The sequence below is a fragment of the Alosa alosa genome, chromosome 10, assembly GCF_017589495.1.
Source record: "Alosa alosa isolate M-15738 ecotype Scorff River chromosome 10, AALO_Geno_1.1, whole genome shotgun sequence".
Taxonomy (NCBI): Eukaryota; Metazoa; Chordata; class Actinopteri; order Clupeiformes; family Clupeidae; genus Alosa; species Alosa alosa.
The window spans coordinates 5,554,025-5,574,111 of NC_063198.1; the positions used below are offsets into that span (position 1 = coordinate 5,554,025).

The 20,087-nt window shown below is 41.0% G+C and overlaps 1 protein-coding gene across 3 annotated transcripts; it reads left to right on the top strand.

The window, feature by feature from the left end:
- Positions 1-4,819: 4,819 nt before the first annotated feature.
- LOC125302543 (calcium/calmodulin-dependent 3',5'-cyclic nucleotide phosphodiesterase 1B-like) lies at positions 4,820-18,960 on the top strand. Of its 3 annotated transcripts, none has more exons than XM_048255780.1 (14): positions 4,820-5,233; positions 9,227-9,340; positions 10,951-11,133; positions 11,398-11,464; positions 11,834-11,950; positions 12,135-12,275; positions 12,482-12,582; positions 14,838-14,963; positions 15,360-15,461; positions 15,978-16,101; positions 17,143-17,224; positions 17,438-17,555; positions 17,854-17,978; positions 18,141-18,960. In XM_048255780.1, the coding sequence occupies exons 1-14, from the start codon at positions 5,181-5,183 to the stop codon at positions 18,242-18,244; spliced, it is 1,557 nt and encodes a 518-aa protein (XP_048111737.1). In that variant the 5' UTR covers positions 4,820-5,180; the 3' UTR covers positions 18,245-18,960. The 3 variants fall into 3 exon arrangements, with proteins under 3 accessions (XP_048111737.1, XP_048111735.1, XP_048111736.1); XM_048255778.1 differs by having other exon boundaries at positions 4,823-5,233; positions 17,854-17,990; XM_048255779.1 differs by having other exon boundaries at positions 4,823-5,233; positions 15,981-16,101; positions 17,854-17,990.
- The last annotated feature ends 1,127 nt before the right edge of the window (positions 18,961-20,087 follow it).

The window sequence follows — 20,087 nt, forward strand, 5'->3', positions numbered from 1 at the left end:
TTTTGTACCTTGGTGATTTCAAATAGGCAGGCTGCACCAGGCACGGCGCTGAAGTGTTCCATTCTTGAATTTTCACTTGAATAAAGTATCAATCTATCTACCTATCTACTGTATCTATCTATCTACGTATGCCGCAACAATTCCAACTTCCACTATAATCAATGGAACTGGCTACACCAGATGTGATAGCAGCATGCACATTTGAAAAAAAAATAAGACCAGTATAAAACTATCTTTAGGTTCCGTGAACAGAACGCTTCAGCTATGTGCCTGGTGTAGCCTGTCTGTACGACTATACTGGCTGATTAATGCAAACTTCATACTCATAGCACATGTTCATAGCATTTAGAAAGAGGCATTCAGGGTCTGGATAAATGCTCATGAAAAAATGAGAGATTGAATCCTCTATGTTATGAAAGGATATGAATATATTTTCTGGTTATGAATGTCAGCGAGTAATGCAGATGGCTTTGCTCAAAGACAGAAAGGACTTGCCAAGTTGCTATTTGGCTTCAGCATTTTTAGCATACTAGGCTAGTCTTCATTCCAGTAAGTGGTTCTGTGTTTCGTTTGAGTAGATCTGGAAACCGGAGAGACCTCTTGTTCTCTAGAGTTGATTACTATTGTACCAGGGCCAAGACAAATAACACTTCACACTGAGTTAAAAAGGAAAAAGAAAGAGGACTAAATGCTGCACACGGCAAACAATATCTATAACGATAATAGCAAAAGCTACAGTTTTGAAAAAATCTCTCTATTTATTAACAATCACAACTTCCACACCAAAAAATATCTTTGGGGATAATTTTCCAAGTGATTCTGTGAATGATATTACTGTAACACTACCATTCAATCAGAATCCATAATTTTTTATTATTATTCTTTAGCTAATGCAATATGTACAGCACTTTGGTCAGTGCGAGCTGTGGTTACATGTGCTCTAAAAATAAACTTTACCTACTTACTTACTTACAGTACATCAAATGTTTGACATTACATTAAAGGATATTCCTATTCCTGACTTAGTCAGTGTGGATATTCATATTGTCCAATGTTACAGTTACTGTACCTTTACACTTATCATTAGCAGTGTGGGTGGGCCTGAAGACAATTAAAAGGACCAGAGGTAAACTAATCTAACAAACAAGTTCTAAACATGTTCCAAGAAGAAATGTGCATGCTATGCTGTGGATATTTCTGTCCTCTGGGTTTATGGTCTTGGAGAAAAAGCCGTCTGATTTACTGAGGCAAAGGTTGGATGTGTTGAATGAGAGAAAATAAACAGTGAATGATAACTGCTCTGAGGTCAGGGGCTGTGTATGAGAAAGAGCAGAAGTCATGTCTGACAGAGGTCGACTCAACTACACAGGATGAGGAATTGGTGACAGAAACTGTTCCTCGGGGCTGTGTGTTTGTGTGTGTGTGTCCATGCGTATGCAACTTGCGTGTATGTGCACTATGACGTTAAAACAGCAAAATGAGTGACATCATTCCCATCTTTCCAAAGGCTGGCTTACGGCCAGATCCCTCTGCATGTATATCTAATGGTAAAGTGCTTACTTCACGACAACATACGCGCAGAGGGATGTTGCTATATTAAGGCCAGTCCCTCGATTACTGCTAGAGCTGAACTCTGGAGGGAGAGGGGCTGACGCACTAAAGTCTGGGCATAGGAATAAAACAAAGTCATTGGAATAGATACGATTAAAAGCGATTTAGAAAGCTCATTATATTTTATCTATTAGTTTTTGTGTGGTAACTGCAATGCTATATTGCACAATACTTTTTACACAATTGCACAAACCAATTAAATAAATACTGCAAATATTATTGTGGTCAAAAATTTGGATTGCTGCTTTGGGTCACATCTACAATTACATGTACAGACACTTTTAATCTGAAACTTCATACAGCTCATACAGAAACTTCTGTTGACTGAAATAGCACAGACCAATGCGGAAAATAAACTGACCAAGCACATGAGCAAGATCACTGGAGGAAGTGAGAGACCAAGCTCTGGCCAAGGTGTTATAAAACCAGCATGAACAACATGACGAGCAAAAGTCAGGAAGCAGCCAAACTATTACACTGAATGTACAGTAGTATTAACTTCCCAGACATGGATTATAGTTTTTTTCAATTGCTTAAGCATCGTTTTGAAGGGCCCATTGTTTTGAAACACTACACACAATAAACACAACACCACACCCAAGTAGCAGAATCCCCCCGATCTTTTGCAAAACACTTCAGTCAAAACTATACAATTATTTAAAAAAAGACACAATGCCGTTCTCATATCACTAACACATCCATCATATGACAGTTACACATTTGACAAAACACATTTTTGTTTTCAGAAATATTATTCAAGTAGGATTAGAGGATTTAGAATACTAAGAATATACCACACACAACACACAAGACCAGACATGTAGACTGAGGATTTTTTTCTCTCCACATTGTGAAAAACACTCTGCACTTTGCGCTGGAAATCAGAGCAGAACATAACTTCAAAATAGAATATGCAGTGAAAGCGCAGTGAAAACATTTGTGGAGACGAAAAAGGTAAAACCAAAAAGAAAAGAAATAAACAATGTTGCTCAAATCACATCTGATACATAAATGTGGTCTGTGTCAGTGCCGGGCCCTTAGAATCGTCCCAAATCCCCCCCCCCATCCCCAGTGTTGTCCCAGCTGCCTCTATCTTTTGTTCCCCCTACTTCTGTACCTCCACACGCTTGCCTTACATTGCTTAAGACTGATTAATGAGTTGTGCTTGATAGTTGTGCTTGATCAGTTGGCTCATGGGTGTCTAAAGTAGAGAAAGGCTTTTAGTGTTTTGCAAATCAACATGTGTAGTGTTTTGTAAAAAGTGAGTGTAAGGCTGACATTTGGCTTATAGTTGTGCAGTTCTGGGCTGATGTTTTGCTCCTTGATTGTACTGTAAGGTTTCGCCAACTGTGGAATACTTTCGATTTTAGTGTTTAAGCAATTGAAAAAAACTGTAAGCCTACTCCTAGACTGAAAGAGTTTCTCTCTCTCTCTCTCTCTCTCTCTCCTCTCATCCTGCGAAGCCACACTGGGGCAGAGAGAGACCAAGGCCATCCTCCACTTATTTTTTTGCTTTTTCTTTTAAAGCCGCTTCAGGAAATTGCCTGCGTAAGGGCCGGTTCCACCCGCGGCCTCTTGATCTCTGGGTGTGCGTGTCAGAGAGCATGGGAGAAAGTGCCCCGAGCCACTGGGACGGTCAGGGCGGGTGATGAGGGAGACGGAGCCCAGGACCAAACCCAAGCGGGTATTTCCCACCAGACCAGCACTCACTGTCTGTCTGTCTGTCTGTCTCTCTCTCTCTCTCTCTTTTCTCATTCTTCTCATTCTGTCTCTGTCTCTTCTCTATCTCTACTCGTTCTCTCTCACTCTCTCATCTATTTTGTCTTTCTCTCTCTCTCCCGTTCTCTTTTCTTTCTCTCCTATTTCCCTTCCTCACTTTCTTCTCTCTCTCTCTCTCTCTCAGGCTCTGGCTATAAAAAGCGCTTTTAATGAAGCCGAGATGAATGGCAGCGACTGAACGCCTGACCCATCTGGCCCAGCACTCTCTGGACTCCACACACCGTCAGCACTGTCTTTTTGCACATGATGCTCATAGTAATAATAATAATAATAATAATAATAATAATAATAACAATAATAAAGTATGCATGATAATGAATACTTTTAAAAGAGACAAGGTAAGAGTTATGGCCATATAGGCCATATAATATACATATATTTGTGTATATAAATTAATATGACATCACCTGGTGTCAATCACATTTAAGTCACACACTAGGTGGGTTTACAGTTTTGTTATTACGATTAAATTATAATGAATTAAACATTTCTTGCCATCTGTTTACATAGGCTATGTTCTATTCTGGTCTGCTGCTTACAGGCACTCTAGAATCCTTGATTGGAATAGCCGTTGCTGTTTTACTTTGCTTGAGAAGATACAACAGGCAATCCGATTGACCTTATACATAGCTGTTCAGAACAAGAACGGAGTACACCACCCCCTTTATTCTGATAAAAATTCTAATCGGATCGGCAGTTTTATTCCGATCAAGGTGTTTATACGTTTCATTTTTATTCCGATTGATACAGGGAAAAAATAGACTTCGGTGTACAACCACCATCATAGCTGTTCACTGAAAGAACAGTCTTCAGACAGGAACATCCATGCTAATTCATTCCAGTGAGTGTGTCACAGTGTGTTGCATAAAAGGCTGCTGTACACTCTTTTGCAGTGGAGCCATCAAGAGATGTGTGCTGGTTGAAAGTGTGGAGTTTCCAAGAACAAATCCAATTATGATCATAAGCTCTCTCATTCTCTCTTTCTTTCTTTCTTTCTTTCTTTCTCCTAGCCCTCTCTTTTTAATAATTGTGCTGGTTACCAAGTGGCACTTAACCTTGAGGATGGCTATGGGAATGTTTTGATGACAGCCTGGTGTGTTTATTTTGGTTTGCTCTATGTATGCCACACCAACCATGGGGCCCTTTGATATGACATCTCCTGTGGAAAATGTGCATTTGGGTTTTGAAGTACAGCGCACAGGCTGCCTAAAAGCATTGTAATCAACACTCCATCACTGACACCTTCTCTCTCTCACTCACCCACTCACTTCTCTCTCTCTCACACACACACACACACACACACACAGACACACACACACACACACTGACAAAACACTCTCTCTCTCTCTGTTTTCTCTCACTCTCACACATACATACATACAGTACACACACACACACACACACACACACACAAACACGTAGTCTCTCTCTCACCACAGAGCACTGACACAATTTGGGGCCGACCAATCGTAGAGCAGAAAGACTCCCAAAGAGTGGGTGGTGGCTCTGAGAGAGAAGTGTGTCTCAGGACAGACAAACTTTTGGCAGACGCTGTGAGAGCTCTCTTTCACTCTCCTCTTTCTCCACTCACTCTCTCTCTTGGTTCCTGCCTGCATCTGTGTGTGTGTGTGTGCGTGTGTGTATGTATGTGTGTGTACTGGCATGTTGTGTTTTAAATGTGTGTGTATGCGCATGTGTGTGTTAGTGCTAATTCCTTGGCTCTCTCTTATCATCTCTTGGTTACCATAATATTTGTCGGGTTATAAGCAAATTGCTTGTCTCAGGACTGGATGGCAGAACTGGTAAAAGTTCGCAAGAAACACCTTCAAACTCCAATTTCAAGGTAAGGGGTGAATGTTCCACTGTTGCGCTAATGCTGCGCTAAGGGATATGTGTTTGTTCATTAGGTGTTTGTTATTTCTTTAAGTAAGATCTGGAGAATGGTCTAGCAACATGTTGATTGTACATGAGCAGAGAAGTGAAAATGATCAACTATGTGCAGCATGCAGATTGATGCTTTTTGACTTTCATTTACTTTTTGAAGGCGATTTCGTTAATTTGATATGGCTTTGATAACTGATGGTCTAAGAACATTTGTGCATGTCTGCGTGGTGTGTGTGTGTGTGTGTACAGTATATATGTGTGTGTGTGTGTGTGTGTGTGTGTGTGTGTGTGTGTGTGTGTATGTGTGTATGTGTGTGTGTGTGTGTGTGTGTATTTTGGATTCTTGTGTTTTGTAGCAAGGCAAGAGAACAACCATTAGATGACGATATGAAGAGGCATGTCCACCTTAAGTCAGGAGGCATGGTATCGCTGTAATATCATGTGACTCTGTTTAGTGTAAACTGATGGCTTATCAGCTCTTCCCCTCTCTGACGAAAGAGAGTACCTGTTAAAGCCACATGATGTACAAAACTAAAAACTAAAATTCCCTTTAGAAGACACTGCAATAGGTACACACATAAGAATGGACCTATGTGTAAGTGAAATAAGTACATACTGTAACATACAATTTGGAGTACATTTATGTATACCTATTACTAACATGCTTGATTAAAAGATTTTTGCATGGGGAGAGAGGACTTCTTAGGCTATGTCCACACAGAGCTGGGTATTTTTAAATTGTGTTGAATTTTTTTTAATGTGTTGTGGCCTTTCGTCCACAAGAAAACTTTTCAGTCACAACAGTTATTTTGAAAAACTTTGCCCAAAGTGGACATTTAAAAAAAAAAAAAAAAAAAAAAAAAAATCTGGTTTCAGTGTTTGTATCTGGACAGGCAAAACTGAGTTTTGGACGTGATATTTTCTCCTTTGTTTGAAATGTTTTCAGGGCTCTGATTGGCCAGCAATGCCATCTGTTTGATTGATTCATTCTTGACAGCTTTTAACAGCTGTTTTCAGGCATCTGTGGGAACGGAATTGTTTTAAAATGAGGAGGGAAAATATCCGTTATTAAAAATACTGGGCTGCATGTTGACATAGCCTTAGATTCAAAACAAAGTTTCAATAGGGTCGGCACCATTCCAGACCATTCTATTCCTGTGAGTCAACAACTTCATACTAACTGGTACGGTGCGGGTGTGATAGACACTTGATAAAAGAGGGCGGGTCTGAGTGCACTTGTCCTGAGTCTGGCTGCGGCTCTCAGCTTCGAGATGCTGCCAAGACCGTTAGTGATTAGCAATCTGCTAGGAGCTGGGATCCCAAACAGGCCCCTTCATTCAAATGGTCCGTGGGACCATGTGCTGCTGCACTATTACTGAGTAGAGTAACGGAGGCACAGCCACAGCTTAGCATGGTCACTACACTGATGACTGAGGTCACCTTTTTGAACACAATTGCACCTCAAATACATAGAAGAGTAGCAGCATCCTACTATTTATTAATCATCTATCTACATCTATAATGAAGAGAGAAAGTTGTTTGCATGTATGTATGTATACATACACATATAGTACATAATTGTGTGTGTGTGTGTGTATATATATATATATATATATATATATATATATATATATATATATATATATATATATATATATATATATATATATATATACACACACATACATACATACATACATACAACCTATTCAACTACATTATGAGGGAGAGTATAAGGGAGAGCACTTTTTGGTTTGAAATGTGTGAATGTAAGAGGACATGATGTCAGGGGCTTTACAATAAATATGGTTTCCTGCCAAATGAGATGAGAAGACCCATGCCCCACTGAGGCTGCTGGCTGACTGGCACTAGAAATAATGAGATTTACTGTAGCAGCATAAATATTTGCTGCCCGTCCATCCCAAACCAATAAACAAAAGCTTGGAGCTCAGATGATGCCTGAGTGTCCAAGAAGCGTTGATGTGGTGGTGACGGGCATATCTGGGTGAGGGGAGCCCGAGAGCCATGTTGCACGGTATCAGAGCCGTACTTTGAGAGCCAGAGAGCTCTTCTGTCTCCACGGCAACACCCGCGGCGATCACATGGTGACATAACGGAATGACAGGAACGTTTTTTTCTCCTCTTTCATCACGGGGTTTTGGGCACTAACAACAACACACCCTGGTAACAGGCCTCACCTCACCTACCTCCGCAGCGTTATATTCACTGCAGAGGGGAGCTTCCACATCAGTGATTACACAGCAGCAGTTCGCTTCAAACACACTGAGCTCTCTCACGCAGCAAATGGCTTCAACCTGTTGCCAAGGCTTCACAAAATGTTTTTTGGTTCCTTCAAAGAGAGCATCAAGCACCCCCATCTTATCAGAACATGGGTACATAAACAGAACCATTTAAGCACAACCAAGTTCAGTCGCATGACAAAAGAGCTGTCCTCATCAGGAATGTGGGACATATGGTCAGAAAGTGGAGGTAGTTATGCTTATCTGATTCATTTGACCACAGACATGAAAGGCTGCTGGATCCTTTTCAAAACAGATTGCTTCCTAATATACAACTGATTGCAATGCAGCCTTCCATGCCAACCATAATATTGAAATGATATTTGGTTCCACTATACTCAACTGAGATACATGTGTGCATGCAGAGGCAAAATGCACTGAAATGCCTATTGAAGTGCAACTGCAATATGTAAAATATCATGAGGGTGTAGCCTACCCTTCATGACAGTAAAGTCATTTAATGTAAACAGGATTATTCAGTTTTCATTTCAGTCAATCTGAAACAGCATAATGTGAACCATGGTCAGGGATTAAAGTTTGTATTCAATCTGGTCTGTGTAGAGTGCCTTGAGATGTATTCTTTGTTATGGTGCTATATAAATTCAACGGAATTGAACTGCATGTGTGCTGACTTGGTAGATAAGATGTGCAGACACTCATTGTTAATTTTCTGTCTGAGACTATTTGGTACTGTTGTGGTAACGGCGGGCAATAACCAAGGCTTACCCACTAGGGTTGTACCGTGTTTATTATGCAGCGTTTGTCAAATCCACATGATTCCAGTGTGGACCTGCTATATCATGCACAGCACTTATATTCATCCATAGGCCTACTGTTCATACTGTTCTCCTGCAGCATTTCTAAGCTTGATTGATGGGAGGAGTGTGTGAAATGGCTTTTGCAACCTGTGTGTCCAGTGCCTAGAGGTGGCTTAAGAGTGGACGCTATATGGATGGCCAGCAGGATGTTGATTAGCCTTCTTCCTATATATACACACATATAAACAAATTAAAATCTATTAGCTAAATGATCTATTTCTCAAACATTCCTTTTCCTTCCTCTAGGCCTTTCTCCTATGTCAGACTGGAACACGTGTGTACATCAGCAACCCAGTGTTTGTCTTTAGCTGACATAAGTTATGATGCAAATGGAACGCTTTGATTTTATCATCTGCGTTTCTCTGACGGTGGGCTATTTCGGTCTTCCCCAGTGCTGACCTAAAGGGGTAGTTAGGCAGTTTAAACACCACTGCTGGTGGAACACATGCTTTACTAATAATCATCCCGACAAGACTGGGTTTACGTAGTACATGTTCAACACAAACACAGACGTGCACGGGCACACACACAGAAAGAAAGAAAGACAGACAGACAGACAGACAGACACACACACACACACACACACACACACACTCAAAAGTGACCAAAGTAAGTCTTATGGTGATGATTGCATACACACATACATGCATACACACACTCCTCAAACACACATACAAACATAACCAAAAAGGCCTTTACCCATACAAATATATCTACAGTAATACTGTATTTTGGACAAATGAGGTCAAATAAAATCAAGGTCTCTCAGCTAACTGCACTGCGACGTGAAGTGTTGTGTATATCAGACTTTTAGTTGGCTCTTTTCCTTCCCAGGCTCAGGTGCATGGTCCGGCAGTTAGAGGAGAAGGATGTGGATCTGGAGGAACTGAAAAAGAACCTGGAGTACACAGCATCCTTACTCGAGGCTGTGTATATCGATGGGACAAGGTACGGTCATTCTGCCTGTCTCCCACTTCTGCACACACACACGAAATATTGTTCAGAGGTAATTGGCTTTGCAGAAAATGCATCCTGGGGGGTATTTTTGTCCAAGGCTAGTGATGTTGTTCAGGGACAATGTGCACCTGAGGGAAGAACCAATATGCTCACTAGCACAAGTGCAGGCTTTTAAATGCTAAAACAAACCCAGAGGGGGGCAGTTTGTCTCCTACCTGAATTAAGACTCATGTTGCCCTTAGAGTGGATAGCCGGCAAATCCGTCTAAAAATTTCACCACCATTTTTTCCATTTTAGCTCATACCTGTTTCTTAATTGGCATATGCCATTATTCTACATGTATAATTACTTCAACAATAATGTCATTTAGGGAATGCAATGTAACACAGATGTATTAGTGGGGTGTGATTAACATAATACCGATTGCACTGATGGACCCATTGATCGGCTGGTGACCGGAATTGGCCGATTTTCACGTTATAGGCCATGACCGGAAACCGGCCGGTCAGTCTGAGATATGCCGGTCAAATGCACTTGTGCGCCACACTTGAAACAACATCCCCCAGCTGAGTTTACAAAGTCTGAAGAAGAAGCTAGCAAAAGCCAACACTCATGGCTGGATGTACAAAGAAAGCCGAGTTTTTCTATGCTTTGCCATTTTGCTCGGAATTTACTAAGATGTCACTTCATTACGTAAACAGAGTTCATCACTGCATGTCTCTACGTCTGCCGCTATTGCAAGCCCACAGCTGAAAAACAAGCGCAGTTGAATGGAGTTAACTGGTGAAAATTCGATATTAGAACAAAATAAGTTGTTTTTCACATAGTAGCCTACAGTGAAGAAAACCGATGCTCTGAATACTGATTCAGCTGTTTGCATATGCATATGCATCAATGCTTATGAAAATATGTTCCATGGCAGCATGTTCAAATGTATCATGGATTTTTTTATTTTTAGTTGGATATTGGATATGAGAACAAGAAAATGGTTGTTCCATAACACAATGCATTTAGTAGTCTGCAAATGTCCCACACTGGGAAGCATTATAGTTTGGTACTACAGCTGAAGTTGGAAGAAGAATCTGTCTGTTCACCTGTTCCATTTTTCAACAGCCACTCCATTATTGAAAAGTTGATTAAATTTCTATTCTAAAAAAAGTTCTTTGTGTGTGCTGTAAAGTGGTTAGAAAAATAGAATTAGAATCGGCTAAAATCACTATCGGCAGGTCAAACTGGAAATGGCCCATAAAATTGCAATTGGTGCATCTCTAGATAATATTTAATATACTGTTTATTATACGGCTCTTCACAATGCTAGTAGAACGCTCCATTGACTTAAGTCCCTTCAGGACAAAGCAAGACCCCTCCGCTGGCACATCCGGGACCTATTCGCCCTGTCGGGACTTATTTTCCAATAATGACTGGCGTTCTATACATTATCCTTTACATATATAGTTCCCTTTTAGCATACCTTAATGATTTAGGGATTGTTTTACTTCGTTATCTAATCCTCCATCTTTTAAATTGTCTTCCTCATCCTACACTCATCCGCACATGCACGCATGCACACACACACTACAAACACACACACACACAAACAGACAGACACTGGAGACGGAGGATGAGCTCCAGCAGCTCCGTTCAGATGGCGTGCCCTCGGAGGTGCGTGATTGGCTGGCCTCCACCTTTACCCAGCGACCCCGGCGGCTGAGCCGACGCCCCGATGAGAAACCCAAGTTCCGCAGCATCGTCCACGCTGTGCAGGCCGGAATATTCGTGGAGAGGTCAGGCAACACATGGTCAGATAGGATAAATCAGGAAGTCAGTATGACATGATTGTGGGTTAGCGTTTACAATAATGTATGTCAGTGGATTTGTGCAATTTGTGCAAAGTTTATTGTGCAAACTGTAAACAGAGGGCTCAGTGGTCTACAAGCAGCTGTTTTGCACAGCTGTTCACGTTATGACGCTGTGCGCTTACATTGACATGTGTGTGTGTGTGTGTGCTATCTGTGGGAAATATAAGTGTCTCATCTGTTCTGTTCCAGGATGTTCCGCAAGGCCTACACAGTGTCCATGCCAGACCAGCCGGCTGAGGTCACCCACTGTCTCAGGGTAAGCTGAGAGAGATGCCTCAATCATATTTTACATATGCGCTTACTATGGCTATATGCACTCATCTAAAACGGTTACAGTTCACTACATGGCAGTTAAACAAAATTACTCATCTTTCTATGGCTATTGTGATAATCACTCAAGTTTATCAGTTCTGCATGCATTCATTATACTACCATTCAATGCTCTTTAATCATCTCAACTCTTTTTGTGTGACTATGTCTATGGTTAGGTCTGACACACGAAAAAAAAGAATAAAAATGATCAAATGACCCAATATTTTGATCCTTTTGTGATATTTTGGTAAAGCTCTGCCCGACTCAGTCAAGTGTAAGGGGATGTATGATTATCAATGAACTCCTCTCTCAGGACGTGGACCGCTGGAACTTTGATGTGTTCGCTCTGGACACCGCAAGCTCGGGACACGCGTTACAAGCCCTTTTTGTCGAGCTCGTCATCAGATACGAGCTCAACAGTCGCTTTAAGGTACACACACACTGTGCTGCAATAAATAATGTCATTTTCTGACCACCATCCAATACAAGCCTGTCTGTCTGCGCGGCTGGAAGAAAATGTGGCAAATATTAGTAGTTTGCACTGCTCTGCTGTCCACACATGAACGTTTGGGGTGAACAGCAGCTTTGAGCCTTTGCCCTACTTCATTTTTCAGATACCGATTTCCTGTTTGATGTCCTTCCTGCCTGCACTAGAAAGAGGCTACGGCAAGCACAGCAACCCTTACCATGGCCACACACACGCAGCAGACGTCACGCAGACGATGCACTGTCTACTCCTACGCACTGGGCTTGTGGTACGAGCCAACATGACGTCTCACAGTCTATACTACCATCCTACTACCATATTTGCTTTCTGCTTAGAAGACTGCACTACGACATTTCAATCAATCCGAATAATAACACACACATGATTAAGTCAGTTCTACCCAGGTACAAAGGGTTTGCTACTCCTTAGCAGTCTCTTTCAGTCATGCCTTTTTCTCTGCTTTTGTAACTTCAGCACTGGCTCAGTGAGCTGGAAGTCCTGGGCTGTCTGTTCGCAGCAGCCATTCATGACTACGAGCACACAGGAACCACCAACAATTTTCACATTCACACCAGGTGGGTGAAACAAGCAGAGCCATACATGCAGGACTGTGTCCACGTTTGACTTCAGAGCCTGTTAAACCTTCCACGCACACAGAGTTCTTAGGTACACCGCTCTGGTTGGCTATATATACTTGCCAATATCGCAAGATAAGACACAGCAAAGTGTTTACATACCGACACTAAAAATAGCCAAAGGCCAACGACAGAATCAAATATTTTAGCAATAAGGGAGACTGATTTCAATAACAACCACGTCGGTCACCCAGGTCCGTGCCTTCTCACAGTAGGGTGCTTTTATTGGACAGCCACAACAGAGAAGTGAATGGTCAATGACTAATCGTCCAATCTATGCTCCTCTAAACCCACTTCCTTCAAGCAGACAAGCTTGTCCTCGTTCACTGGATGCATAGCAGCTTGTGGTAAGACCAACCTTTGTAAAAAAGTGCCATCAAAATAGCCACAAGACACTCCATGACTTTCAAAGAGGGCCATCTGGTAGACCATAAAAGGTCCTAAGCAGCTATAAAGGTTCAGCGGTAAACCTTAGCATGTCTGTAATCTCAAATTAGCGGTAAAGTCGAGAGACCCAAATACTTCAGGGTTTTGACGCTGCTTAAGCAAACACTAGTCTTGGAGCGTCAACAGTATTTTTAGATGGAGACTTTCCACACAGGCACTACAGAGAGTTGCTTTTTTGGCATGGTTTTCGCTCCTCACTCTAATTTTGGGAACGAGACTGCAGGGGCCATCTCTCCAGGGGGCTCAAGGTGAGAGAGGTCTAATGTTTCATTAACACAAATCCCTCCCAAAAAATCTAACAGGAACGTGTGAAGAGAAAATTCCCATGCCATGTCTGATTCTGTATGAATGAAACATTCATAAACAAAACCCTGCACCGTGGCAAAATATACATGCCTTTTTTTTCATACAGTACATGCTTTGGAAATTTTACTGTAAAAGTTTGGCGCTCTGCCCATTTTGTACTCCCTACAGATCCCTTTATGTGTCCTCTTTTAGCCAGTGGAGAGGAGCACAACTGCGTATGTTTAATAGAGCATGCTCTTCCATTGAAAGTCTCTGTCAGTTGCCTACCATTTAGATAAATAAACCTGTGTGAAGAGAGTAAAAGAGCGATAAAATTCCTTGTTATGTTCCAACTTATGTCAAGGCTCAATGACCAGCCCTCTAGTTTCCCATAACATTGATGCTAAAAGTACCCCTGGAAGGAATTCTTTAGATAATGCCAGCAGAGAGTCTCAAACGAGAGGAAGACGTCATGACAACCTGGTTACGACCAGAGCAGACTTGAGATATTAACTACTTTTGCTGTTTAGCAGAGACTCAAGTTTTCAAGGCCAAACAACCAGTGTGAACAACCAGGAAGTGAGCGGAGCATCAAAGCGGATTTTCATTAAATAGCAAGAGACAGAAACTGTAACATCGTGTACAAGAGCCAGGGCCAAGGGGAATACCAGCTATCCATATTTGAGGTCATGAAGAGCACTTTATATTTGAAAAAGCAGTTATATTTGGATATCAGAAATCACAAATGTCCTCAGGGGGTGATTCACAACAGCAGACATTACATTTCTGCTTCTACAAATAAAGTATAACATGTTCGTTGCCAACATTGCTGATAATTACAGCGATGAAGAAGTAATTACAGATCAAATGCCCGTGGCTGAAATGATGTGCTCATCTATGTACACCAGTGTTCACTGGTAGACAGTCATTACTGTCATAGATTACTATTCACATAAACAGTTTAAATTAAGATGGTAATACAATCACATTCATGACTGCTAGTCTCAGAGATAAGAGAAAGGTAACAGTTTTAAACATTTATGAGCAAAACACATTATTCACTAACACTTGAAGTTTAAATTTAACATGTTGATTTGTTCAACCTTTTTCACTTCTTTTAAACGCAGCATAATTTGTTTTGCCTTTTTCACTTCTTTTTCACATATTCTGACATGACAGTGTTTTTTAGTTTTTTTTTTGTTTGTTTGTTTTTGTTTACCTTTATTGTCATTATACACATGATAAAACGAAATTTAAAGAGCTTTCCCTTAAGGTGCACCATGTTGACTTCAATTAAATAAAAAATACTAGCATACACACATGACATACTCTCTACATACATACTTCTGACATGACAGTGTTCCCAGTGGTTGCATCGGCTTTGTGTTGTGGCCTGTCATGCATGGGGGGAGCAATAATAACATCTTTACAATCCCACCTGTTTTTTCCATCGCTCCGCGCAGGTCTGAGCTAGCCATGATCTACAACGATCGCTCTGTCCAGGAAAGCCACCACCTCAGTGCCACCTTCCGTCTGCTCCAGGACGACCAGATGAACATCTTCACCAACCTGTCCAGAGAAGAGTGGATGTAAGTGCTGTGGAGTTGACAGATAGCTTATTGTGGCATACATTTATCTATGGATGCTACTGGAAGAGTAAAACGAACAGACGTAATGAACAGCACTGAACAGAAAAACAAATAGCTTTGATGGCTAAATACATCACCATAACTATAAATTGACACCACAACACTGAAGGCAAGATGTGATGTGAGCAAGCTGTTGACTGGCCAATGTCTTGCGCTTACAGTATGTCAGTAAGTAATTTGGACACATGGACTTCTCTTTTCAAAGTTATTTCAAAGCAAACCATGTTAGTTCTTCACTGTGCGGTTGACCACAGCACTTTCTATCTCTCTCTCTCTCTCTATGTCTCTCTCATTAACACTGCATTATGTGTGTGTGTGTGTGTGCTCTCTTCACAGAGAGCTTCGTACTCTTGTCATTGAGATGGTGCTGGCCACAGACATGTCGTGCCACATTGCTCAGGTAAAAGTAATGAAGACTTGTCTGCAGCAGCAAGAGAGGTGAGTGTAGCTCAATCTATCCACTGCATGATTCACAATCTACTCAAGCTATTTAATACATTTAGAGCAGGGCTTGACATTAACGGTTGCCCTGTTGCCCTTGGCTACCAAATTGTTACAAGTGGCAACCAGTTTGTTGCCACATTTGGTTGCCTTTGGCAACAAAAACCTCATGCCTGGTTGCCAAGCTGGCAACCACCTTTAAAATGTAATGTTGAGCCCTGTAGAGCCATGCAGTTTTTAGCTGAAGACAATATGAAAATAATCAGACCAACATTCCTGGTTGATAATACTGAAGCAGCTTTTTGAGCAATATTGTTTGAGCACATTCCCATTGATAGGCCTATTAGTGAGCAACATTTTTTTAAATCAGTAGGCAAATTGCTATGATCATCCAATCGGAACACATGGAACTGGTTTTGTGGTTGCCCAGCAACATTGTTTCAAAAAGTTGCCCCATGTATCCTCACCTTAACTCTACACTGAAGCTGTATGTCTGTGTATTCATTATTCAAGCAGAATAGACAAGCCGAAAGCACTCTCCCTCCTACTTCACACGGCAGACATAAGCCACCCCACTAAGCCCTGGGTGCTACACTCCCAATGGACGAAAGCGCTCATGGAGGAATTCTTCAGACAGGTATAATTAAAGGTGCTCTAAGCGATGTTACGCGGTTTCTAAGTTAAAATATCTTTTGTCACACAGCAAACATCACCTCACCATGCTGCCTGTCCCCAGAATACACTGTAAAAGAAAACCCAGTCTCTGTGGACAGGCCATGCAGGCTCCAAAAACGGCAACAAAAACAGCCTGGTCCAGCCTGGACCATGAAACATAACAAGCTGTTCCAGTCAATCACCGACGAGATGCATGGTCAGGAGAGTTTCTGTTGCACGGAAGAGAGGGGGAGGGAGGAGCGAGCTAGCTGTTTTGACAGAAGTAGTGTTACCCAACATTGCTTAGAACACCTTTAAGGTGATGATTCATAGGGCACATTTTTAAAAGAAATGTTGCCCAATGTTGCTGCTGTTGTTTGGGTAATTTCTGACTGGTAGGCTATTTACACTGTAGAGTCAAATCTGGGGAATTTTTCACCACAGCAATTAATTTTCACTGCAGTTAACAGCAGTTGATTTTAATCACTGGAACCCGTTGTGCTGTATCAACCTCAGTGCTGCTAACCTTATAAATGACCTCTTTAAAGCCACAGGCGTACTAGATGTCAGATTTCACAGAACAGTCATATTAGAACCAAGACAGTTTTATTTTGAAAGAGGAACTTGAGAATATGTGTCTATTAACATCTGATAAGTCGCTGTGAGTGCAGTTTGCAGTCACTCCTGAGCACAGCTGCCAGTTAGCTAGCAAGCTTAACTATTGTGTTTTTATTAGGCGAGGTAATAAGTAGGCTAATAAGTATTGTATTCCTACACATTCGATGTCTTTCATATTCTTGTTGTTATCTACCTTATTGCACTATGCTGACTTATAGTTTAGCAATGTGTAGGCTTTTGCAAATCCGTGGAAAAGATGGAACAACGGCTATGCTAAATCAATGTTGGGAGGCAATACCAATACGCTGAGTGAAGTGTTGTAGTGCTTTATGACTACACGTATCTCCGTTTTTAAAATAAACGTGTAGTAGGATACCTAACTTACCTTTGTGCTTCTTTGTCTTAGGGCGACAAGGAAGCAGAACTGGGCCTGCCTTTTTCACCACTATGTGACCGCAACAGCACCTTGATAGCACAGTCTCAAATAGGTAGGCTACTGTACAGTATGTGCCTTGATATGCTGTTGCCAATGGACAGAGCCTACCTCAAGCCTGTAAAAAAAAGGAAGTAAAAAAAAAAAAGTGTAGTTAAACTACCACAGAATGTAAAATTATGACTGCCAGGTAGCCTACTGAAAATAAATTAACATTGCCATTATCACGAAACATTGCATTAATTCTGTTTACGTCTAATGCATTCAGGCTTCATTGACTTTATTGTGGACCCAACATTCTCCTTATTGACGGATATGGCTGAGAAGATAGTCATTCCTCTGGTTCAAGAGAACCCTGGACCTCTGGACCCCTGCAATAGACACAGGTACGCAGTGGCGCCTCACTGACTGACTTCAACTCATGTTGGTCTCTCTCTGTATAATCAACAGTGGGCAATAATCTTGATATCACATACAATTTATCTGCACCAAAATCTGAATAATTTCATAAATCATACTGAATGACCACCAAGCAGATTATGCTGCCAAATGCCAATTACCTTCCCATAATATATTTTCAGCGACTGTAAAAAGATCAACCAAACACATACTTTCCAGATTGCCAGGCTTTGGATGGTGATTAGACCCACAGTGATGTACTGTATGTCCTCTCTGACTTTTTAGTTCAGTATGGAAGGAGAGTTCAAGAGGCCTGGAGTGGAGCTTACCTCACATCACGGCAGAACTTGTCAGCTTCAGATCAACATGGACACGCCACACAGAAGACAATAAGTTTATGTGGAAGGAAAGTGAGTCCAACGGTAGGGACACGTTCACTACTGTTTCAGGTGTTTAAAATGACAGACACATGTGGCTTTGAATTGTCCCAATTCAATGATGACTGAGAGAAAAGCAAAAATAATGCATTGTTCCTCTTGTAACTTTTTCTTCAACTTTTTTCCCCGGTCCAGGAGCCAATGATCAGAGTGTACTAGAGGAGCACACTTCTCCGAGAGAGGAGAACCTGTCAGGGGAACACTGCCAGGAGGGGCCTGTAAACAACACTAAACAGTAGTGAACTCTCACATTCAGTATCCTGAACTGACAAGCAAAAATGCCCTGTCTAAATACAGTATGCTATCTGAAACAGTCATAGTTCAAAGGATTTACTGTATGTGTACTTGAATATCCACCACCAAGTTTGCCTTTGAATATTGACATACATATTTGTTTTAGGTGTACTATAGGATTATTTTGACATCAGACTGATCCGGATTATGAAAAGATCTAAATATCGCAATAGAGTTTACTAAATATATCTACATGTAAGACTAATGCGTACCACTAGCTGCCTTGATAGCACAGGTTACCCTTTGAATTCTACTGTGCTGCACAGCGAGAAAGATGTTGCATCAGGAGTGTGAACATGCAAAGTTACTAGAGGTAATAGCTGTAGGCCTCGACTTTTTTTCTGTGATAAGAGCAGCAGACCACCTCTGATGTACAAGCTTTAGAAGAACACATTAGACATGCTGGTCATGTTATACTTTTAGTTCTTAATAAAAACTGTCAGGTTGACAGCTCACTCGCTGTTTATCTGACTTAGAGTGAGACCGTTTCCAATACCACCAGGTCATTCTGGAGTCTCTTAAATGTGCCTATCAAACAGTGATGTTAATATTAAAATAAACATAGATTTTGTGTAATGAGGGTGTTCTGTTCATCAAATGCTGTTTGAGATTTTTAAGAGTAAGCATTGCTGTGCGCTGCAATAAAAAAAAAGTGAGGTATCCATGGAAACAGGCTGTTGCCATTGTTGTCTTTGTTTGTTTTCCCTCAAAAGGAGAACAGGGCAGTTCAACTCATCCTAATACTACTCTTATCTCTGACAAGATGAAGAACAAAGTGTTTTTTTTCACAATGACGTTGTAGTTGCCTATAATTATTATCTAAATAGTCTAAAAAAAAAAAAAAAAAAAAATGTTGTTATTTTACCAGGAGCTGATTGAACTCCACCTGCTGCAGATTACGTTTTGATTTTTCCACTTTTTGATTTTTTCCATTTGGCTGACGCTTTTTGTTCTAACAAAGATGAACAATTCTCACAATTTTAGGACAAACTGCAGTAAGAATAAAAGGTTTTTAACAGATTACTTGTCAGTTTAAAAAGGTCTAGGATCAGTAAGACTTGTTGATCAATGTTCTCTAAAATCAGGAGTTTTTTGAAATGGAAAAGGATGTCCCTGTTGTAGGAACTGGCAGTGTGTTCCCAGATGAGAAAAGTTTGGATTCTGCTCGGGTGGTAGAGACTCTTTCAGGCCATCTGTATGAGGGCATTTTAAGACTTGTTTTCAATTTAGATTTGTATCCAGTTTGACTTGTTTTCTTTAGATTTGTATCCGGCTCTCTTCCTCCTGTCCTCATTTCAAACACTACCAGCTGAGAAGCCAAAGGTCTGCTGTGCTCCTTTCCTCCTCCAGTAGGAGGGGATGTACAGTAGAATAGAGATTGGACTCCATTTAGAAATTCACATCAGGAAAGGTACTTTGTGCATCTATATTTTACACCACTGGAACCACCAACATTATATAAAAGCGTAAGAAATTATCTTTCTTTTGCCTGGTAGGACATGGTAAACATTTCTTTAACTAATATTAACCTTTTGGCAGTAAGCAGTTTGTTATGTTATAAGGTAATGTAAAACATAAATTCCACTGATCTTATTTTAACCACAGTGCATTGTGTGTATAAAGATAAGGCCATATACTGCTAGTTATATTGTGAAATATTTATGTCCATCCTGTTTTATGCTCACTGCTCATTGTGTGTTGAATAATTTATATACCTAGCTTCTATTTTAGGACTGCTTGACCCTTGCACAGCACTATGGTCAGTGATGCAATACAAATGCCACATCA